The 24,116-nt window shown below is 41.5% G+C and overlaps 1 protein-coding gene across 5 annotated transcripts in view; it reads right to left on the reverse strand.

Annotated features, from left to right (window-relative positions):
• The window catches only part of NRXN3 (neurexin 3), a 982,535-nt gene that overhangs the window by 648,329 nt on the left and 310,090 nt on the right, over positions 1-24,116 (reverse strand). For all 5 annotated transcript variants that reach the window (XM_035901997.1, XM_035901996.1, XM_035901998.1 and 2 more), the window contains 2 exons: positions 23,855-24,058; positions 15,456-15,482 (listed from right to left, as the gene is read on the reverse strand). In XM_035901997.1, the coding sequence (XP_035757890.1) occupies positions 15,456-15,482; positions 23,855-24,058 (231 nt within the window). The remainder of the gene's footprint in view (positions 1-15,455; positions 15,483-23,854; positions 24,059-24,116) is intronic.

Here is a 24,116-nt window from a genome sequence, read left to right on the forward strand (position 1 = left end):
TATTTAGTCTGGAGAAGAGGAGGCTGAGGGGAGACCTGATCGCCCTCTACAACTACCTGAAAGGAGGCTGTAGGGAGGTGGGGGTCGGCCTCTTCTCCCTGGTAACGGACGATAGGATGAGGGGGAATGGTCTGAGGTTGCACCAGGGCAGGTTTAGGCTAGACATTAGGAAAAACTTCTTCACCAAAAGGGTTGTCAGGCTCTGGAATGGGCTGCCCAGGGAGGTGGTAGAGTCCTCATCCCTGGAGGTATTTAAAAGAAGGATAGATGAGGTGCTTAGGGACATGGTTTGGTGGTGGGATGGCAGGGTTAGGTTAAAGGTTGGACTCAATGATCTTAAAGGTCTTTTCCAACCAAAGTGACTCTATGATTCTATGAAAAGGAGCTATCTGGAAGGGCAAAGCAGAAAAATACCTCTCTCAAAATAAGGAAGAAACATTTCCTCATCAAAGTTTACCTGAAATAAATACCTTTTACTTTTCTGTCTCCCGTAGCAAAGAAGGTGGCTGGCACCCGTGCAGAGGAATGCCTTCTCACAACCCACCCTCAGCACTCACACTTTGCAGTTTGGTAGGAAACATTCTCCATCCCTTTGGCTCCCTAAACAAATCTCAGAGCCCAAAAGTTCCTCTGTTCTGTTTTCAAACACCTCTTTTGCCAAAGTCACTCTTTCTGTGGTTGTGAAACACGCTGATTTCTGAGGTTTGCTTTGACTCAGCTCAAAAAAATGTCAGATTGGATTCATGCTAAAGCAAAGCACAAGATCTTTTAGAGATTTAAAGTTCGGGATTTTTTTTGTTATAAAATGAACATCAGATGCAATTCTAATATTAGCTTAAAACAGACTGCATCTCTATTTGCTTAATTACTCCTACTCAGAATTTCTTAGGTTCCAGCTGCTTCAGTTAAGGGTTTGGCTTTAAAGTAAATTCCTGTCATGTCTTCCGAGTGTTACAACCTCTGTATTCACATATGGCTGCTACAGTCCCTTACAATCAAGTTCGGGCTAATGTGCTTTTCAGGATTTTACCTGAAATCCAGGCATTTCATTACTTAACCATGGAAACCCCTTTCTGAATTCATGCCTAACTAGTTAGGAGTGACTGAATATCAGCTATGCAAATATCACCGATGGTTTTTCCAATAGCTGGGTTTAATAAATATTTTCCCTACCTTCTTAGCCTGCCTACCTGTCAGCTGCCCCGCATTCACTCTGGGATGTTCGTGTTATGAGGGATTATCCATACATTCATATAAATTATTAGAAAAGACATGAGTTATATATATATACCATGAAACTTCTGATCTTGGAAGGTGTTAAACATTGGTACAGGTATTCCATATGATATATTTTAATAAGGATGGTTTGGACATGCTTATACAAGCACACTTTTCTTACAACTTCAAGCCTGATCTTAGCTTTATCACTGGGTTTCCTGAACCATACTTTTGGAGCCAGATGCAGGTAGCAGGAACAAATATTTTAAACACAGTCCCTTATGTGGATTTCAGCCCTGGAAGGGAATACTGACCTTAGGGTGGTCTGACTTGCTGCAGCTGTCAGAGACACAGCACAGTAGCGTAGCTACAGCCTGGCAGAGGCTGAAGAGTCCCCTCAGTTAACAACAACCACCACCCTCTTGGGTTGTTTGTAGCATTTAAGCCACAAAGCTTCAGCTCCATAGCAGCAGCTGTTTTCATCTGAGACAAAAAGGAGCAACTTCAAGAAAGCAGAGCGTGGGGTGTTTTTTCTGTGCTGATTAGCACTGGCCTATGGTAGAGTCCACACTTGGCAAAAGTTACCTGCTTCCTATGGAGCGTAACTGATCTGGTAGCCCAGCACTACTGTCAAGAACCTGTTTGTATTCAAGTCCTTTTTAACACAGCCCTGCCAATGAACACAATCTTCCTCTTTATTCCTTTCCACAAAGCACCCTGAACGTACCTCCAACCCTTTCGCAGGTGGGAAAACACCACCACCACAAACACAAAATGATCATACTGCTTTGGAGATGTATTTAGGTGGCTCAGCACATGAACTGAGTGAAGAAACTAGAAAATCTCCAGCTGCACCACGAGATGGTGCTCAGTCCCCTCTGTAACTGGCACATAGAGTACCACCAGAGTCAGGAGAGCGTGTTTGAACTGGGTACTGACACCCCCAGCCTAAGCACACACAGGCACTTGGGCTCATAAATTATTCCCTCTATGCAGCCCTGCTGGATACAGTGTTCCCTGTAAAATACCACTGAGCTGCTGGAGGAGTGAGAAATTGCAAAAAATACCACTGAGTCTGCTGAGCTGGAAACTTGAAATCTGCCACACTTGCAGCAAAAATCTGTAAGTTTGGATAATCTTTTCAGTTCATTCAGGAAAATAAGCTCCATGAGAACTATGCAAAAAAAAAAAAAAAAAAAAAAAAAAAGCCCCGGATTTTCATATAGTTTTCATGCTGCTCCATCTGCTCTGTTGCATTTTAATATGCTTGAAATAAATTAAAGTGTGACCAGTAAGAGAAATAGTATAACCTTTGATTACCATAAGAACTAGTGAATTTTATTGGCACTGCTTTCAATGGCAATGATGATTTAGGGAGAAAGTTTCTCTTAATCTAAAATTATCCTAAGCAGCAATATATCATAATATAATAAATTGGAAGCAACAAACTTTCATTCGTTCTAGTATAACAAAAGAGGGAATTAAATAAGGCTAATTTTCTGCCCATCACAAAACAGGCAGTGATATTACCCACACTTGTGGCATCAGTATTTTGGCAATTCTAGGACTACGGTCAGCATTTTCACGAGAGAGGGGCTGTGGCAGAAAAGGCTAGGGTAACAACGTAATTGGGGGGTATGCAATTACTGTTGCACTCTAATGGTCTCTACCAATATATCATTTGGCCAACTGTGTACTGACCTCCAAAAAAATCAGAGTGGTCATCTACAAGTATGCTTCTTCCCTTCGTTTCTGGTATTACAGTTGAACCGGAGTTGTTACATGGTATTTGATGCCGTTTTCCACACTAGAACTGGCTACATTTTAGCAGCAATGAAGTAACAGCCCTTATAAACTCCTGGCTTCATTCACCATCCTGCTGAGCAAACTCCCCTTACAGGCTTATACAAGGAAAAAAAAACAAAAACCCTCACACTTCTATAGTTGTTTCAAGGGGCCTCTTTGCAATTAAAACATTTTTATATTACTTCTGCCTTTGAAAAAGAATGATGAAATTCCAGCAGTGCTTGTGCCTAGTATTTTTTCTGTTGCACTGAACATGCAAACCCACTTTATTTAAATCAGACCCTGTGCCATTACCTCTGTACATGCCAACCTCAATGGAGGGAACCCATTCAAATCTAGAACCCCTCACATGCATGCAAAAGGACCAAGGGTTTGGGACAATGAACTATCAAATGTACAACATCTTTCCCCACTGGGTTAAAAGAAGTTTGTGGTTTTGCGTGCAACAGAACAATTTGGCAAATACTGTCCCTCCTCTCAAAGCTAAGAGCTAAACTCCAAGACTTCAAGAGGAGCACCATGCTAGACGGAAGACCACAACTTTGTTTAAATGCTTGAAAGCTGTAAGAATGTTTTTTCACTAGACAAAGGTGCTAACGGCTTAGTGAAGGTGGCAACAGCTTGCAACCTGAAAGATGCTGATGTGAGTCAAAAGTGATACCAGCTACACTGCTTCTTTTCCCTACCAATTCAAAAGAGTGGGCTGAATAATTCCAAATAAGATTCCCCTACCAAAAAAAGGGGGGAACAGAAAGCACACTAATTCAAGTGATGTCAAAATGGTAACTGTTTCTTAATACACAATTAATCCCTTACCTGAACCTACTCTTGCATTAACAGTTAATTAGCATAGCTTCCCTCTTTTGTTTCAAGCTTTCTGGTGATTCTCTACTTCAAATTCGTGAGCAAACAAAAATAGTAAGATATCTTTGGATGATTAAAGCTGTAACTGGTGATTTGACCTCCAACTCATGGTCAGGCCTGGATACTGTGAAATCCACCATGAGGAAAAAGCTATTTTTCCATAATGAAGTGTTCACACATGACTGTTTAATACAGCAACCACTGAAGCAACACGGATCAAAAAAGATATTTAACTGGGAAAATGACTTGAGAACTTCTCTCAGGCTTCCTAACTTATCACATTCAGAATGAAAATGTGCAGCATATTGCATTTTCCACTAGCTAGAAAATGGTTTATGATGATATAAAAAAATCTTCACCACTGATCAAACACATCTGTGGCATCTTGGCCAGGTTCCTTGTAGTATCAAGACTTCCCATGTGCTGCATTCCCTTTGCAAAAGAGAAGCAAGAAGTCAACAAATGTTTCCTTGGCCCTGAAGCCTCAAGAATCAGCTTTTCGTGAGAGCAGAAGATAAGCAATTAGACAAGAAGACATCACTACTGAAAAGTTTGCCAAGGACAAGTTTCCAGAGAAGCAGCAGCAACGCAAGCTGCATCATACACCAGTGTGCACCAGCTTGACCAAGGCAAGACTCTGGGAGAAGGAGGGTTCTTGTTCTCTCTGACTCATCCTCCCCCTACACAAACAATAAATATTTCCAAGGTGCTTCTTGCAGAGGCAGACCACAAACCTGCAGCTCACCTTTCTCCAGCTCATTTCAGAGATGCCAATGTTCGAGCACAGAAGCACCAAAGGATGTTTTTAAAGAAAACTTCTACCTTACTCCTGTGTGCAATTAGAGTTCTTTGCTCCCTAAGAGAAATTTTCTAGCAGCAGTGCCTTTTGCCAGACAAACCAGCCTTGCAGTGCAAAATACAGGCAATGGGATGGGTCATGGGGCAGAAGTACAGTAGCAGTCACTGCTGAAATAGGTGGGTGGTGTGAGGACTGTTAAGCATGGAAAAAAGATCCCACCTGTGGAGAGGAAACTTTTCTCTGTCATTACCAACCCTCTTCACTATTCATTCATAGAAACAGCATCCAGTATTTAAGTCCTAATGCAGTCATTGTTTGATTTTAAGATAGTCAACAGCCTGGCATGTCTCAATGCTGGAAACAACACGTATAGTGCTGCTACACAGGTCCCTGATATTACCACTCACACAGCAAGCTTCCTCAAACTCAGTGCCTTGTGCAGAAAAAGAAAAATCAATGAAATGGAAAAAGAAATGACCAAATGCTTGATGCCTGGACACCACAGGCGATGCTGTTTCAGTTTACCTTTGGCTCTCTGTTTCACTGTAGGGCAGCAAAAGCATTGCCTCTTTAAGCCCTATAGCATGAGGTCCACAAACTTTGAAGGCTATAGTTGCTTCCGGAGTGTACTGAGTCTGGCTGGAAGGGAATTAATTTTCTTCATAGCAGCCCACATGGGCATGTTTTGGATTTGTGAGTGAACCAGCATTGGTAACACAGGCTGGGGGAGAGTGAGTGAGCAGCTGTGCGGTGCTTAGCCACCTACAGGGGTTAAACCAAAACACTGAGGAAGGTGCAAGTGATGACAGCTGATCTGAAAGGAACCCAAATCAATTTATACAAAGAAAGCAGGCTAAAAAACAAATTGAGAAGCACGTAAGTTTTTCTATCCAAGCCTTTTCTTTTTCCACCTGGGCATCCTGGCTGAGATCCTACAAACACTGCAACAGGGAAGGAAGCAAGACGTCCCGTTTTCCCCAAACAGACATGAGAAAGGAAGCTCATAGTATAATAACTGGTGGATAAGAGAAAAACATTGCTGACCAGCAGCTAGCTAATTCAATATACCATCAAGATGAAACCCAGGATCACATGACTTCAAAAGTTATCCTACCCACAAACTAGATTACTCCAAGGTTCACCCACAGCATCTTTCTCCTCTGGCAAAAAAAAAAAAAAACAAAAAAAAACCAACAAAAAAACCCCAAACATACAAGAGGACAACCAAAACCCCCCTACTCCAACCTTCTAATATTCCATAATCTTTGTTATAGAATCCTAATATTTAATTGGAATTTCTAACATCAAGTAATGGGCATCTAACTTAGAGACTGACAGGGTGGATTGATATGGTTGTTTTGACTCTGCCCCTTCACAACAGTTCTCATTTGTAGTTATAATCCCATGGAAGGGGTCAGAGGCTACAGGTATTGAAAATTCTACATATAAAAACATATAGCACAAAGACAACCTTTCAAGAAGTGGTGAGGAGTCAAGAAAAGCTGCTGTGGTGGGAATGGTAGCCAGTAAAACTGGCATAGCTGTTTTCCAAAAGTGGGTCATTGATTCCTGACATATGATCGCTGAGTTTCCAAGGTTGTTTTTCTTTCCTGTTAGGTCCCACCACAGCAATTTAGTCAAAAATAATGCAGAATGCTTTCTGCCAAGCTCTGCTCTCAGCAGTGCCATATCTTCAAACTGATGACCTTGGAAGACCTGCTGAAGTCTCTCCCTGAGCCCTAGAACTGAAGAGTCAGACTAGAGACTTTCAAAGGATGTGACAGTATTAGCTGGAAGATGAAGGCTAACTGCTGCTAAAAGCTGGGGCTAGCTGAAATCTCGTAAACATGGACTTGCATTTGTAGCCCAGGTTTGCAGCCCCTGAAATATTCTGGGATGCAGGGACCTTGTGATATCACACACTGCAGTTCAGGATTGCAGAAATTAATTAATTATGCCACAGCAAAACCTTAATCTTCATGGCACTCTGGATGAGGAGGATTAAAGACACCATGAAAAGCTTTCGCTCATTACACCCAGTGTTCTGCACCCAATAATGCAAATCACTAGAGCTTCTTTACTGGTCACTCCTTATCCAGCATCCACTGAGCCCTTAAGGCTCACTGATTTGGCTTTAAATTTACTGATAAGCACCCAACACAGCAAGCAGGGCTTGTGCTGATTAGCGTTTGCTTTTCTTTTTAACTATTCAAAGTCTCATTAGAGATGCTCTCTCTGGGCTGTTCTCAGACAAAATTAATCACATATAAAATACTTGCTTTCTCCTAGATCCTAAAGCATGAGTTTCCAGTTTTGTGCCAATTTTCTTTGAATAAAAGAACAAAGTGGATGTTCTGGCAACTAATTACAGAATCTAATCTACAGAAGACATATTGTCTAGACAGCAGCAAAGCAGAGCAGCTTCTTCTATGTGCTTTACCTTTTGCCTCTTGCCTAGGTGGAAGATGTCCTGGCAGAACCCAGCCCCAGAGGGTCTTGTCCTCTCCATTTGAACTGGTAACTGCATGGACTTTGTTGCTACCTTTTTAAAACAAGTTCAGGAGCACTATTTCACTTTGTCGGGGTACCAAGCAACCTTTGAGTTTAGAGCTTAAGTCAAGAGGTTTTTTTCCACTGGGGACTTGGAGTGGACTTGAATCAAGCAAGTCTGAGACAAACATCTCACTTTATAGTAGCTGCCACAGGGAAGAAGAATTTGTTGGGTTATGCAATAAGCTCATCTGCATTCCCACAAAGGAGCTCAGAGAGACAACAGCAGGAGGGGGAACTCAAATAGTATCTTCTTGGGTTACATCCAGGCCTATCAGCCCATCAGAGGCCCATCTGCACAAGCCCAGAGGAGCAGCAGGGCACCGTAGCAGGTGGGAACACAAATCAAGGACTCCTGAGGAATGAACACCTTGCCCAGGCCTCTCCCAGGGTTGTTCCAGCACAGCCATTAGCCCCAATGTCCAAGTGTGAAACTCATCACCGTAAGTCATCTGGAGCAGCTCCTGAGATCACCTTTCGGACTAAGCGGGCTGCTGCCTATGGAGGGACAAACATGATGCAGGGGAAGAGCAGTCTGGCATCAGACAAGCTTATTATGGGACATTTAGGGGAGAAACCAAAGGCAAGAAAAGGGAGGAGTTTAGGTGATCTTGGGAGGAAGAAGAGTGGGGAAAATAAAGGGGTAAGGGGATGAAAAGGACTGGTCATGTGTAAGTAGTTGCTGGTCAGCATGCTTGTCTGGCTGTGCCCTACGCCTGATCAGTGCAGTCTGTCCTGTCTTCTTATTAAATTCCTTTCTAACTCCTTCCTGGGTGAGGGCACTCTATTCTGTGCACATGAGGGTGTACAGTGGCCTGAGAGCAGCAATTGGAGTCAGACCATGGGTCAGAGGGCCCACATGTTCGTGCTGCTAGAGACCGGAGTGTGGGTCTGCAAGTAAGTGTGCGATCACTAGCAAAAGTGCCCACCAGGAGCACATCTTCAACCTAACTACTGGTTGAACCTGGGAACAGGGAGTGGCAGTAGCCTCACCTCTCTCAGGCTGCTGGAACCAGCATGGTTCCATTCTGCCTCTAGCAGAATTCTTAATTTACCATCTGACAAAATATCTGGGAGGACTGCTGTTTCATCACCTGACAGAAGGAAAAGTCTTCAGAAGACAGGCTTGCTCCCTTCCCTTCTTCTGCTCTGCAGTCAAGCAGCAGCACGAGGCCCTGAGTCTGAGACTGCCCAGGGGTGAGATCGCTCTCAGCTAGGCTGCACAGATGCTACAGGCACCAGCTTTGCTTTCACCACTACCATATGACATACTAATGACTCGTCACTTTTCAGGCTGCATAAGCATTCATTTCTTCCTGATTATGTTTAAATGGAGTTAGGAGATACTGGAGTCACAAATATGATGTGTATGTTTAATCATACCTCTTCACTTTCCAAATAATGTTTTCATGTTAGAGTACTATTAAGCTTTTATTAAAATGACAGCAACATCACTAGGAATCAGATAAGTGCACTTGGTTTTACAACATTTTGATTAGATTTGAGTTAGCACGGCTTCCTATTTATTTATGATGATATGGAAAAAAGTAAACTTTAAACATCTCCCAGAGAGTTACACATCATAGGTTCATATTTTATGTTGTTACAAGAGACACTTACTAAAACGAAACATTAACACTGCATTGAATTAAGGCACTAAATACAGTAAGCATGGCAACAGAGAAGGGAGAACCTGTCTCATGTTCTAGCTGTCTTCTATTGTCAAAGACTAGTCCAAAGTTAATTGCATCTAAGAAAACATGCAAACTGTGGTGCCTCATAGAAACACAGGATCAACTAGTAGTGGTTGGACTGTGATTTTTCATCCTCTTCCATTTGTGCTTTTAGCAACAGGTAAGAGAAGAGGATCAGGATTTTCTGAGGCTTCACAAATGACATGAAAATAGGTAACAGCTTGTCTGGCGTGCTTAAGTGAGAAGAAAAGGCCCCTTATGAAACAAGTGATAAGACAAAAGTATTTGCTGTCCCAAAGGCAGCTTCTTTTGGAAGATCAAACCTCCTATAAAGGTAGTGTCAAACTATGTGACTGTCACTATTGACATGCCACATAAAAGGTATGGGAGAAGGAGAGAGAACTAGGCCAGGAAAAATAATACAAGCAGTATCCCCGAAAGAACACAAAGTGAAGATGCCTCCAAAAGCTAGAAAATCTGTAGCACATGCAGCCATGTCCTCCACGCTTAATATTGGGTAGAATGCTGAAAACTATCCCCATCTGGACTGATACAAAGTGGGGTCACTGAAAAGGGAATAAGGAAATTAAGGACTAGATACCTTTGAAAAAATGAAGAAAAATCAGAGCACCAGATATTACGACATGAAGTATAAAACTATCACAACAACTTTAACTTTCTTTTAAGTGAATTATGTATTTCAACGAACAGTTTACAGGAGATGGACCAAAGAGTTACTCTACTTCAGGAAATCCTATTTAAAAACCCCAAAAATATGTATGCAAAAATATAAGGGTATTTAGACTATACCCATTTTTCCCTAAATCCAGCCAACAAAATTGTGCTATTCATTACGCCTACATATGTTAAGGAATCACTCAGTGTACATTCACACAGCATATTTTGGGATCCTGATCCTGCTTTTGGTTGTGCTGATTTTACACTAAGAGGAAAAGAGAGTTACTACCCAGTTACATCTGTGTAAGCAACAGCACTGTTGGGTCCTTCTAAATTCAAACTCTGGCAGCATGCAGAAACAGATAACGTGAGTTTAGTATCTTCAAGAGTGAAAGGAGAGGATGAGAGGATTAAAATAAATACAGAGGAAGTAAAAAAAAGTTCCTATTCTAGGAAATTATGTCAGTCTTCCATTTCAGAATGGTGAGATATGGCGGTGATGAGAAACAGAGAGAGGGTAAGAAGAAATGAAGTGATGGAAAACAGTATTTTGCATCACATATATGACAACCCAAAGATATGCAAGCAATAAACCCTCAAACCTTTCAACGAAAATTAGGAGCAATTATATTGGAAGTTAAATCCTTACCTGGGACAATATACTAGACTTGTCTCAAATAGCATGAGCTTCAGTGCTTGCTGTGGTACGCTCTTTAACCTACACATTCCATGAGACCCCCAAAGTACAGCTCTGTTTACCTTTAAAACCATGCACCAGGTCAATGGTGACTGCTTGACCTGAAACACTTCAACTGACTGGAAATCCCATTTGTTGAGTTACTTTAAAACACTTCTGCTCATTTCAACAGACCCTGGCAAATCCATCTGTATGTGGATAACTCCCTCTGCACAAGTAAATGCCAGCGTGCCTGAAACAATGGTTACAATGATATTTGGGTTGCTCCTGCCTAACCATATTTTATTTATGCAAGAGTATACAGTTCTTGGTCAACCAGTTCCCAGCAGGTTCCCTTCTAGAAAGCAGGACAGATGACCAGAGTTGTTGCAACATGCAGCAACAAAACAAAGTTTTGGAGGGAATAGGTGTAAGGTGGTTCATTTTCAGCAAAGTATCATAAAGAATAAATCAGAAAATTCAAAGTGTTTTAAAATACATAAATAAATGCAAACCTTCAGAGAAAGACTGTATTTAAAAATGCAACAGGCTTAACTATTAAAAATGCATGGAAGCAAAATGATTCAAGATGTTTTGATGCTTATGGGGAAGCTAACAAAAGTACTGGATTCAGAGTGTCTTCCCGCTACTCTGATTATAGGACTTGCTTTCCCCTCTTTTTCTTTTTTGGATGTTTCTCCCAGTTACTGCTAGATTTTGATTTGCATGAAAACCAGACTGTTGCTCCTTGCTACTAAAGCTGATTTCCCACCTGAAGATAGTCTTCCATAGCTAAGCTCTTAACAGCCAGCTGTCATCAGAAGCTGAAGATGATGACAACAACATCAGATTGTTTTCCAGTACCAGAGGAACTGATACGGATACTCAGATTACATGCCTCAACGTGAACTGTGGTGTTTAGATAGAGTTACAGGTGGCTAAGCAGCAAGAGCATATGAACTCTTAGGAAGCAAAAGATCCTATTTTTATGGAAATGCCCTCAGCACTGCTGGGTAAAAACTGGCAATCTCAGCTAGCAGAGATCCAACACTTTTTCCCATTGCTCACTCTATCTTTAAATACAGTGTTAAAACTTTGAAGAGGAAAAGGAATTCAACAAGGGCTGTCAAGCTTTGAGTCATACAGGACTAATCCCACATAGCTCTGCAATAGGGCTGAGGGTGGCTGTGGTTCTCAATGAAGTAATGATCAAGCTCCTACAGCATATTAGTGCTCACAGCTGGAATAATCAGACATCTGCCAATGCCTTGGCTTGTCCCTGGCTACAGGCTCCCAGGGACCACTTCCCAAGACCAAGAAATTAATTGTTTCCACTTCCCTGCAAAGCAGGATCTCAATCAGCTGGCAGTGATCAGGAGGGAAAGCTGATCTATTATCTGCTTATGTGTGTACCTTTTCTTTCTTTATTTTTTTTTTCTATTTGCAACCACAGAGAACTTTTCAAATTTTGCAAATATTGTACATGGGGGAAAATCCCAAACAACTGCTGTCTGCTGGCCAACACTACAAACCTACTGTTAGTCCAAAACTATGGCAAAGCTGTTAAGAAACTGCTTTATAATATGATTTTCTTGGTGCTGCTGCAATTGGCTCTGCTACTTGAAAGCTCTATGTTTGCTTTTGGGGCTGCAACACACTTTCCACCTTCCTGCTGGCTTGGATGGGGCTCACTGGTGAGCAAAAAGACCACAGCCTCTGGAAAACACATGGACCATCCTTGCCTTTTAATCCCTTATAGCATTTCCAAAGTGATGTTTAGCCTTCCATAAATCTTTCCACAGAAAATCTAAGACAGAGGATCTGCCAGTTCAGGAATATCGTTTCAAGTAAGGTAAGCCTCAAAGCACACTTGGCAGCTAAACAGCTCTGTTCTTTGGGAAGTGCTTTTTACTTTGAGGACTACATCAACTTCGACCAGCTCTTTGAAGTAGAAGAGAAAAGACTGTGTTTCCTCAATCAGTCTAGAATTGGATATGATCTTTCACTATTATTTTTCACAGAGATTTTATAAGCCTTTTTCCCTGCTTTTACAGACTGAAAGGGATCTTCAGTGACCCAAAGATTCAGCTGGAATTTATTACAGAAACTGAAAGTGGTAACTGCTATATAAATGGTTATCACATAACTCTCAAAATATACTCAAAATTTAAGGTCTAATTTTTTCCTTCTTCTATACCCAAATAAAAAAGACTTTGTATAAATATCAGGTTAAGTTGTCACCATTCTGAAATAAAGTGAGAGTTTGAGGTGGGTTTGTTTGGGTTTTTATTTTTAAATATGCATGCCTTTTTTGTAGTGGAGAAGTGCATACACTACCTGTTGTTACTCTCATGTAGTTCTTTAAAAGTTTTCATAAAGACAACAGGTTACCAGTGAAATATAATATCAGCTCATCGGGTTCCTCAGGTGCTCTTCTGCAAAGCTATGAAATACCAGTTCATCTCCTGCTTAGAGAAACCTAACACAAAATTTTCACATACGATCACTGCAAGGTCTTCCCTCCTCCCCCCAGCTTCATATCCCACCCAATCATTCCATTTCAGAAGATTTTTTTTTTAAAAGAAAAGAAAAACAAAAAGAAAAGAAAAGAAAAACAGCTTATAAAACAGCAAAGAAAATAAAGTTATTTTAATATATATAGAAAGAGAACAAAATGAAACTTGAGGGAAAACTTACTGGCGTTACAGTTTATCCTGATACAGTCTAGATGGGGAAAAATAAATGAAAGATGAAATTGCATCCTTCAAGGTAACAGCTGCAGACATCCAAAAACAATCAGTCCACCCTTCCGGGGACAGACACACGCAAAGAGATGTGGCCATTTTATACTTATATACAGTCTGTACAAGTTCAGGAGTGGGTGTATATGTACAGTATATTCTACGTAAATATCTGTTACATAAATATATATATACATACATATATATACACATATGTATAGAGAGATATACCAATATACATATATATCCACATGTTGACACAGAAAGCTATTTTCTTTTTAGAGAAACCTATGCATCTAAGAGTATCTTCTACTCCAGACCGTGAACTGATGTGAATTACAATAAAAAAATTGATAATTAAGGCACAAAAAGATCTCCCTCAAAATGCAAGTCATACTCCAGTGTCATTTTGCTTTTTAAAGACCTTTAGCAATTCCTCTAAGAAGCTTGAAGCTCAAAGTCAACCTTTACACTTGGTTTCTTTTGAATTAATTTGTATTGTTATTGCATAAATACACCATCTGTCCAACACAGAATACCTGTAAAATCAGCCTTTGAGATTTGTTGGTGCAATATTTAACCCTTTCCAGCTCTCCCAAAGACAGACCCTCTTCTCATTCCCCCAATGCCAGCCCAGAACACTTTTTAATATGTGCACAGACACATCTGACACTGTCCATTCAGGTGAGGAAAGGGTTAATATACTGCCCAGTTGTGTCCTATCATAAAATGGCCACTTGCAAACAGCTAACCGCACGAACGCCCAGCCCAGATTTCAGCTAGTTCTGGAGGTTGGGAATACTTTTTTTTTCACTTGGCAGGGGGAATGGGGATTTCTTTCAAAGGTCTCCAGCTCTGCCAGTTCCTCAGCGCCCAATCTCATCTTGCTGTCTGAACGCTAAGACTGAATGGGATGCTCATAACGTTCAGGAAGAAGATGAAATGGGCAGTGAAGTGGCAGATCTGGGAACCTTTCCTGGCCCTGCTTTGTTCAGAGGTGACAGGCAAGGGAGGGACGAAGAGGGGTACATGGAAAGAAAACCAGAGTTATGCTTGTGGAATCCAATAAATGATAACTGAGGAGTCTGCACAAAGAAAAACGTCGAGGGAGGAGAGCCTGAGCTAGAGGGCTTCTGAGCATTGCTTCTCTCATTTAACACACTAATGCTCAGCATATCTCAGGATATGACCCATAAGAGGATCTTTCATTTATAAATGCCTACTTACAGCCTTTGTGAACATCCATTACTGTGGTGTCTGACATGGGTGAGAGCTATCACATCGGTGCTATTATGTATCTTGGGCCACGCTGACCTCGCAGGAAATCAAGGCCAGAAATAGCAGCACCATGGTACTGGACACCCTGTAGGGACAAGTAAAGCTTTGTCCAGCAGGGACGGTTGTATTTATTAGAGAGATATGGCCCAGGAAGAGAGATTATACAGAATGGCAGAGAAATATAATGCAGTCTGCTGCTTAACTGGACCAATTTTATGTTTACTCAGAGAGATGTAGGAAAATTATTTCAGAGCTGAAACTAAATGCAGTTCTTAAAAAATGAAAGAGGGGAAAGAATAAGAGTCTATAAATGAAGAGCCGTAATGAGCAGGGACACACCAATCAGGAGCAGCATAGCCAGAGAGAGTCTGTTTTCAAGCAGAACTTCTCTTGAGAAAATCTGGGTTTGGTTTTGTGCGATTAGGTTTGTCATGTGTCGTCAACCGCAACAGAAAAGTGGGAGCAGTTGGTACTATCACCATACAGTGGTGGATATATCCCTTAGAGGAGTTGGGTGGGGTAAGGGGAGCTCTGAAGTACATGCTGGAGAACTTCCCTCTATGACCTGATGGAGAGCGAGAGAGACCCCCAAGCCTCACTGCAAGCGAGATCAAGAGAGTTGTTACAGCTGGAACAACAGGGGAATTTCTTATGGGCTAAACAGTAAGCGTGCTGGAAAGGGAAACATGGCTGGTCCTCAGCAATATTCATCAAAGTTAGAAACTAAAACCACTGTTGTGTTATTTATGTCTCCAGAGAAGTTTTGCCTTTTTAATTTTTTTGCAGCAATACCAAAATAACTACAAGTCCCAGGGCTTACCCTCAGGCTGAGTCACTGGCTGCTCAGGTGAAGGGATCAACGTTTCAAACTGAAAATCAGTGTAGCCCTTATCCTGGCTGCTAGGCTTCTGCTTCAAAGGACAATGAAAGACCAGGCCACTGAGGGGGTTGCCCTGACAACTACCATGGCACTGTTAGACCTCCAGATTCTGCGAGCATGAAGGCTCTGCAATGCCATGCAGCCAGGCATCAGGCAGGAAAGAAAAACAAAAAGAAAAGAAAAGAAAAACAGCTTATAAAACAGCAAAGAAAATAAAGTTATTTTAATATATATAGAAAGAGAACAAAATGAAACTTGAGGGAAAACTTACTGGCGTTACAGTTTATCCTGATACAGTCTAGATGGGGAAAAATAAATGAAAGATGAAATTGCATCCTTCAAGGTAACAGCTGCAGACATCCAAAAACAATCAGTCCACCCTTCCGGGGACAGACACACGCAAAGAGATGTGGCCATTTTATACTTATATACAGTCTGTACAAGTTCAGGAGTGGGTGTATATGTACAGTATATTCTACGTAAATATCTGTTACATAAATATATATATACATACATATATATACACATATGTATAGAGAGATATACCAATATACATATATATCCACATGTTGACACAGAAAGCTATTTTCTTTTTAGAGAAACCTATGCATCTAAGAGTATCTTCTACTCCAGACCGTGAACTGATGTGAATTACAATAAAAAAATTGATAATTAAGGCACAAAAAGATCTCCCTCAAAATGCAAGTCATACTCCAGTGTCATTTTGCTTTTTAAAGACCTTTAGCAATTCCTCTAAGAAGCTTGAAGCTCAAAGTCAACCTTTACACTTGGTTTCTTTTGAATTAATTTGTATTGTTATTGCATAAATACACCATCTGTCCAACACAGAATACCTGTAAAATCAGCCTTTGAGATTTGTTGGTGCAATATTTAACCCTTTCCAGCTCTCCCAAAGACAGACCCTCTTCTCATTCCCCCAATGCCAGCCCAGAACACTTTAATATGTGCACAGACACATCTGACACTGTCCATTCAGGTGAGGAAAGGGTTAATATACTGCCCAGTTGTGTCCTATCATAAAATGGCCACTTGCAAACAGCTAACCGCACGAACGCCCAGCCCAGATTTCAGCTAGTTCTGGAGGTTGGGAATACTTTTTTTTTCACTTGGCAGGGGGAATGGGGATTTCTTTCAAAGGTCTCCAGCTCTGCCAGTTCCTCAGCGCCCAATCTCATCTTGCTGTCTGAACGCTAAGACTGAATGGGATGCTCATAACGTTCAGGAAGAAGATGAAATGGGCAGTGAAGTGGCAGATCTGGGAACCTTTCCTGGCCCTGCTTTGTTCAGAGGTGACAGGCAAGGGAGGGACGAAGAGGGGTACATGGAAAGAAAACCAGAGTTATGCTTGTGGAATCCAATAAATGATAACTGAGGAGTCTGCACAAAGAAAAACGTCGAGGGAGGAGAGCCTGAGCTAGAGGGCTTCTGAGCATTGCTTCTCTCATTTAACACACTAATGCTCAGCATATCTCAGGATATGACCCATAAGAGGATCTTTCATTTATAAATGCCTACTTACAGCCTTGTGAACATCCATTACTGTGGTGTCTGACATGGGTGAGAGCTATCACATCGGTGCTATTGTGTATCTTGGGCCACGCTGACCTCGCAGGAAATCAAGGCCAGAAATAGCAGCACCATGGTACTGGACACCCTGTAGGGACAAGTAAAGCTTTGTCCAGCAGGGACGGTTGTATTTATTAGAGAGATATGGCCCAGGAAGAGAGATTATACAGAATGGCAGAGAAATATAATGCAGTCTGCTGCTTAACTGGACCAATTTTATGTTTACTCAGAGAGATGTAGGAAAATTATTTCAGAGCTGAAACTAAATGCAGTTCTTAAAAAATGAAAGAGGGGAAAGAATAAGAGTCTATAAATGAAGAGCCGTAATGAGCAGGGACACACCAATCAGGAGCAGCATAGCCAGAGAGAGTCTGTTTTCAAGCAGAACTTCTCTTGAGAAAATCTGGGTTTGGTTTTGTGCGATTAGGTTTGTCATGTGTCGTCAACCGCAACAGAAAAGTGGGAGCAAACAGCCCTGGAGCAATTGGTACGATCACCATACAGTGGTGGCTATATCCCTTAGAGGAGTTGGGTGGGGTAAGGGGAGCTCTGAAGTACATGCTGGAGAACTTCCCTCTATGACCTGATGGAGAGCGAGAGCAAAAGCGAGAGAGACCCCCAAGCCTCACTGCAAGCAAGTGAGATCAAGAGAGTTGTTACAGCTGGAACAACAGGGGAATTTCTTATGGGCTAAACAGTAAGCGTGCTGGAAAGGGAAACATGGCTGGTCCTCAGCAATATTCATCAAAGTTAGAAACTAAAACCACTGTTGTGTTATTTATGTCTCCAGAGAAGTTTTGCCTTTTTAATTTTTTTGCAGCAATACCAAAATAACTACAAGTCCCAGGGCTTACCCTCAGGCTGAGTCACTGGCTGCTCAGGTGAAGGGATCAACGTTTCAAACTGAAAATCAGTGTAGCCCTTATCCTGGCTGCTAGGCTTCTGCTTCAAAGGACAATGAAAGACCAGGCCACTGAGGGGGTTGCCCTGACAACTACCATGGCACTGTTAGACCTCCAGATTCTGCGAGCATGAAGGCTCTGCAATGCCATGCAGCCAGGCGTCAGGAAGGAATGCCCAAGCACCCTCCAGAAGAATCAGCTCCCAAACCAGACTTAGTCCAGCTGGGTCAGCGGGGATCCCGCATGGAGCCGAGTGAGCGCATCTGCCTGCGCTGCTACACCAACACCAGCATACTCTCCACGCTACCTTCAAAGAACAAGCACAGGGGGTTTTTTGTTCATTTCCTTAATTCTGAGCCTTGCCCAAAGCAATGAAAAAATAATTTCCAATCATTAATACATGAAGCTGTTTTCTCCCTCTTACATCAGTTTTCAGAAAGGAAAGAAAACACCTATTTTCCTCTGAACTCATACAATACTACAAATCCAAAGCAGAGGATGCTTTCCCCGGCAGTAAGGTGCAGGATTAGCCTGGTCTTTGTGCTCAAAACAGCAGCAGCTGGGGAATTCAGGAATAATTAAAAGAACTGCTTGGGATTCTTCCTGCACAGTACCAGGGAAATAAGACTTCTGGTAATCTCAGCCCTGTTATCGCCTTCTACTGATGAGATTTGCTTTATTTAGGTATGGCTGCATTCCTGACTCAAAAGAGGTTTTCCCTTGCTTTAGGCATTGAAGATGAGAATGCCTAAACAGCTGTAAATCCAATCACCTGCCAGTTCAGCAAATGGATGAGGAATCTGGAGGACAGCAGTAAAGTGAAAACACAGTCTATAATGGCATGGGGAGCAGCATGAGCCATGAAGACCTTCAAGAGTTACTTTCTTTCGTTATTATTCCTAATGTAAACCAGAAGCTGCTTCCTTAGTGATCAGATGGAAGGTTTCCCAGAGCACATCACCTGGAAAAAGGGCCAAAGACCATCTCCTTGCAAAAAGTTAAATAGCTCCACTGCAAATAGCTAACACTGGGGATTTGGGATTCATTGTTTGAATGGAGATATATTTAGTAGCAGAGAGAAGTCTCTGTGAATTAGGCTTGTGTTTCTTACCATTTGTATCTTTGTGCCTGCAAATAGTGGTATTTGACATTGCTAAGGCCCCAGGCTGCTTTTTCCGTGAATCAGGAAAGAAAGTCACCTTTGCTGTGCGAGGACAAAGTGTTTGTTCCTTTTGATGAGCATCCACATGTGGTTATGGAAGAGCACTTTAAGGCAAGACTAGGACAAGAAAGATAGTTGGAGCCTGACTGCTTCTAATCTCATTCTAGGTTATTTCCTCTGGGGAAACCAGATCAGATCTGGTGCGCACTCTTACCCCATGTTACAGTGTGTCTGCTCGCCTCTCTCCTACTTGCATGCAGTCAGACTGTGCACCCACCTGTAACTGGGAGCTGACAAATATTTTTGCATGTCTATGACAAAAAAAACCCCAAAACACCAAAACCAAGGGCCTCTGTATGTACTGATCATCAAAAAGAAATTTATTAATGAAAAACAGCATGAATGGGCATACACTTGCACGTCTGAGTGCATGATTTGCACAAAAGGAAGTTTGGCATTAAAGTTCACATATGATTGAAAAAGAAAAAATAGAAAATGGGCTTGCTCTGTTTCTATGTAGGAATGACAAAAGAAACTGCATTTTGGAGAGGCAAAAATCTGTTTGACACCCCTGAGGAGATATCTTAGGAAAAGATAGGCAAGAGGGATGATTACACTTCTTACAAGAGAACTGACTCAGATCAACAGGAGGCAGGAACTATTTATTCTAGTCAGCAGTGACCTGAAGATAAGACAAGCCAGGAAGAAGAAAAAAAATAATGAAATATTCTTTAATAAAAGTCAGTGACACTATAACCCTCCCACTCATCAATGGGAGGAAAAATGTGAAGGTGGATCTCCCTATCGGACCAGCCATTTCTTTCTCTTTCTGCACATCTTCTCAGCATCAGAAATTATTCCCAAGCATGTTCCAAGCCATGACTTGCTTAATTTCTCTCTCTCTCTCCTTCTACTCTAGACCCATTTCTTCAAAGTCCTTCTCAACAGAAGTGAGATCTGTATCACAGTCAGAAATTATTCCCAAGCATGTTCCAAGCCACGACTTGCTTAATTTCTCTCTCTCTCCTTCCACTCTAGACCCATTTCTTCAGAGTCCTTCTCAACAGAAGTGAGATCTGTATCACATTTGGACTTCTAATCTTCACACAACAAACACTCCAACCACTCTGAGACGTACTGTCAGCATGCAGATTGTAGTGCCTCGGGAGCTCACACAGGAAAGGTCTGAAACAACTTCCTTGCCCCTCTTTCTTAGAGAATTATTCATCACTGTTCCTCTTTTCCCTCCCACCTTCTACAGCAAGCACCCAGCCGCCCATGCCCACCCACGCCTGCTGTACGATGTGTCTCTCCCCTGTTTGGTTTGGACACTGAGCGCTGAGGAGGTGAGGGGGATATGCCAGCCCCTGCAGGCTGCTCTGTACGCTCTGTTCTCAGGGCTGTTTGCTGTGCGGGCCGCAGGCTTCAGGCCTTTGAAGGGTTGAATACCATCTTTTGATTTACCATGGCTGATGGGGTATGGGAAAGCTTTACAACTGAAATACATAGAAGAGTTTTTTTTTTAAAAAAAAAAAAAAAAAAGAGAAAAAAAAAGAAATAAAGGAAAAGGAAAAAACAAACAACATAGGAAAGACCTTAAAAACCACACAAATGATAATAAGTAACCAAATGGAATAGATCAAAGAAGAGAAGAAAGAGACAGCTCTTAGTAATAGTATTAAATGATTTATAAGAAAAGCACAATTAAATAACTCACCACTCAAAACAGTCTTTGTTTACACACATCTCCCATGGGTTAGATGCTCAGGAGGATGCTGGCATGTAGCTAGTCAGCACCGAGCGTACTCAGGTATTTGGGGGTGGTGCTGATGACTGTTTGTCACTGGTAAGAGGATTTCGGCAGGGTCAGATAAGGAAGATTTCATTCTCGTTTGTGACATTTTGGCTATGAACAGTCTCCTTAAAGAGTTAGATGTGACTTACAGTAATTAACTGAAAATGAATGGCTCTGGTAAGGTCATTCCTCCTCAAATTCTTTTTCTTCAACAGCAAGGTAATTTTGCCATTTTGATAGAAGAAAAGTCCTGTTTCAAGGAATATATCTGACAGCTTTATACATCTGAAGAGAGGAGAGGTGAAGCTCAATCCAGGTTCCACCAGTCTAAACCACCCTTCTGTTGAGTCGGGCATAGGAGGAGAGTGCTGACAGGTTTCCACTGATGCAGCCTGTAGTCACTTTTGGGGGAAGATTCAACCTCACAAAAGTTTCCAGCTGAAAAGCTGGCAAATGTGGCATACACATTGCTTTAGTCCCTGCAACTACACAAAAAGAGCCTTCAGATAACACAAGGTTTGGTTTACAGATTTTGTCCCTGTATTAAACCACCAATGACACATCTCTTTCCAAACATGTTTAGAGCTTGTGTCAATTCTTTAGCCATGTCTTTTAGATGCCAGACAGCAAGAGTTGAGCAGCCTACCTCTAGTCTAGGTGATGGTGTAGCAGACCCCAGTGAGTGTTAAAGTGGCCAATGCCAACCAAGCAGACAATGTTGACAGGCCCTGAGGGAAAATATTTTCTGCTAGCATGATATAAGGAAAACTAGAAAAGAAAGAGTATTCTGTAAAAAATAAGTATATTCAGGGTAATCTAATATACCCTCCTCGTATTCACATAAGGTCTGAGTCTAGGAGGCCCTGGACACCCAAAAGGAGCGATTCCCCCTATTCTCACTGATTTTAAAGGACAATGAAGACATAACAGAATCAAGCAAGTGCTACCTTTCTCAGAAGAAAAAGTGATATTTTTTTAATGAAGTCTGGCATTTTTCATGCTGTAGTACTTTTCATGTGGGAGTATCAAAGGCAATAGAAGCAGCACTTACTAAAATACTACCACATCCCTGGTGGGTTGTGAAGTATTCTCTCTTCAACAGAGAGAAGTCTAAGGCATGCAATGTAAAAGAACTGGCTCTGGGTTACAAGGGGCAGCGTAGAGCTAAGCAGATACTCAGCTGCCCCATCACTTCCCCAACAGAAGCATGCCACTGCCAGTCTTCCAGGGATTAAGTTTATTTTCTGAGAAAAAAACGGCTAGCAATAACTGTCATGAAAGGAATCAGTGGGGGGAAAAATAATCTCATTTTGCCAGATTATCAGCACCAACTGTATTAGATCAGAAAAAAATGCAGACATATATATGTACACACATGCACTAGGGTTTTGTGAAAGATTCTCTTTGCACGTGTAAGAATGCTCAGTAGCAATTATTTTGAACTGTTCTCCAGAGAAACCCTGCAAACCTATGAAGTTTTCCTTCACTTAAAGTTAATATAGGCAGAGATGGCTATCACCAGAGTGCTGTTTCTCTTTCTTTGAGAAGTTACTGTCATAGCTGAAGTGCATCTATTCCCTCTGTCCTCTAGGCCACTCGGAATAGCACAGCAACTGCTCCTACACTAGCAATGGACTCAACAGCACTTTACACTTCTTCAGTCAAGCTAAGCAGAGCATGTATGTATTACAAACAGGAACTCTGTAACACTGCATTTCCTTTTTTTTTTTTTCCCTCTTTAATAAAAACCAAGGGTTTTGGTAGCCCATTAGGTGGAGACTCTTTGTTTTTAAGAGATATGAACTTGTTTAAACTCATCATCTTCTCTTCACTTTCTTATTCTGAAAGCAGGTATTAGGGTCTGACTTGCACTTTCAAAGCTAAAAAGACACTAGAAGCAATTTTAAAAAAACAGCTAATTCCAGAGGACAGCTGGTGGACAGCATATAGCCTAGGTGAGGATGAGGAACCCTAAAACCACCACTCAAGCACAACCTTGATAAACTTACCATATCTAGCTAGGACAGGAGTGAAAAAAAAAGAACCATTAGTACATGTATGGGTGCATAATACTTGTTTTTCCTTCTACAAAGGCACTACATAGTTTGTTCCTGATATCACCACAGCAGGGCTTTGAAGATGCTGATACTGTTAGCTCAAAAAACATGAAAGCTTGTTCCAGTGGGGCTTAGAATTTTGAAAGCTGACACAAGCTTTCACAGATCATGCACACATCTTCATATAGAGTACCCTACATATCAGAAGAGGTTTAGCATTTCGCACTATCATGATAGTTCTGCCTTTTTGACTTAGAATCTCTTCTTAGTTATATTCCTGGATTCACATGAAGCAACAAGTTGCATCACTGAAAAGTGAAAGAAAGCTTTAACTCATGTATCTACAGTCTTTAAAAAGGCTATTTGCCATTCAGTACAATACTTAAAGACTGGCAAGAAAATGGATTGAGATTAATCCAATAGCACATTCACTCCCTTTTTTTTTTTCATTGTTGTTATTGTTGGACTTGTTTTTAATTGTCTTTTTTTTGTTATTTTCTGGGAAAGTGTAACTCTAAGGAGACAGAACATAACCCTTTGGGATGGGGGGATGCACTTTTATTATCGTTGCCTTCATTTTAATAAAGACACAATCAAAAAAAAAAAAAAAAACCCAGGGTTTTTTTTACTAGATGTAAAAAGCCCTGAAGGCTGAAGCATATAGCGATTAGAAAATAGAAATAATTAGCAAATAAGTAAAATAGACCAAGTTGTATCAAACGCTGCCAAATCCTGTAAAGGGCATGGGATTCACAGGACTTCTGCTTGCCACCATATCTCGTTCTACTTCCCTCCCGCGTTTGGCTTTGACTGTTTTGAGTGATGCTGGATGAATGAGGGATGTAACTGATCAAAAGATGGACCAAGCAGCATGTCTCACACAGAGCTCACCAGTCCCAGACCAAGAAAGGAAACTTAAAAACTTAAAGACTTAAAAACCAACACTGTCCATAACGAAGAACTGACAGCAAATCTTCATGCAGCAATGCAGAAGAGAATTTCTCTCCGCAAGAGAATATCATTATGAAGGTCTCAGCAGTTATTTTAGAAATCAATCCAATCCAATCAAACCAACAGAAATTAAACAAAATTATTTAAAAAAACCAAACCACTAATCACAAGCCCAAACTAATAGTGAAGGAGCAGCGGAAGGTTTTTATACGATACCTAAATTGACCATAAGTTTGACACGGCCTCCATCCAGCTCCAGGCGCAGAGTGTCAGCAGAGTCTCGTGAGGTGGTTGCCATCAATAGCCCATAAGCGCGCTGGGACATGAAACGGAAGGACACGTCTTCTGCTTCTGTATGCATGACCATAGGCATGACAATCTTCATGTACATGCTGCCATCGTAGCTCAAGATAGAGGCCTCTGCAAGGAATCAGCAAACAATTGCAAAAAATGAAAATAAGTTAGACCTCTGTGCGCT

This window comes from Egretta garzetta, unplaced genomic scaffold (genome assembly GCF_000687185.1).
Source record: "Egretta garzetta isolate BGI_Z169 unplaced genomic scaffold, ASM68718v1 scaffold79, whole genome shotgun sequence".
Classification (NCBI taxonomy): Eukaryota; Metazoa; Chordata; class Aves; order Pelecaniformes; family Ardeidae; genus Egretta; species Egretta garzetta.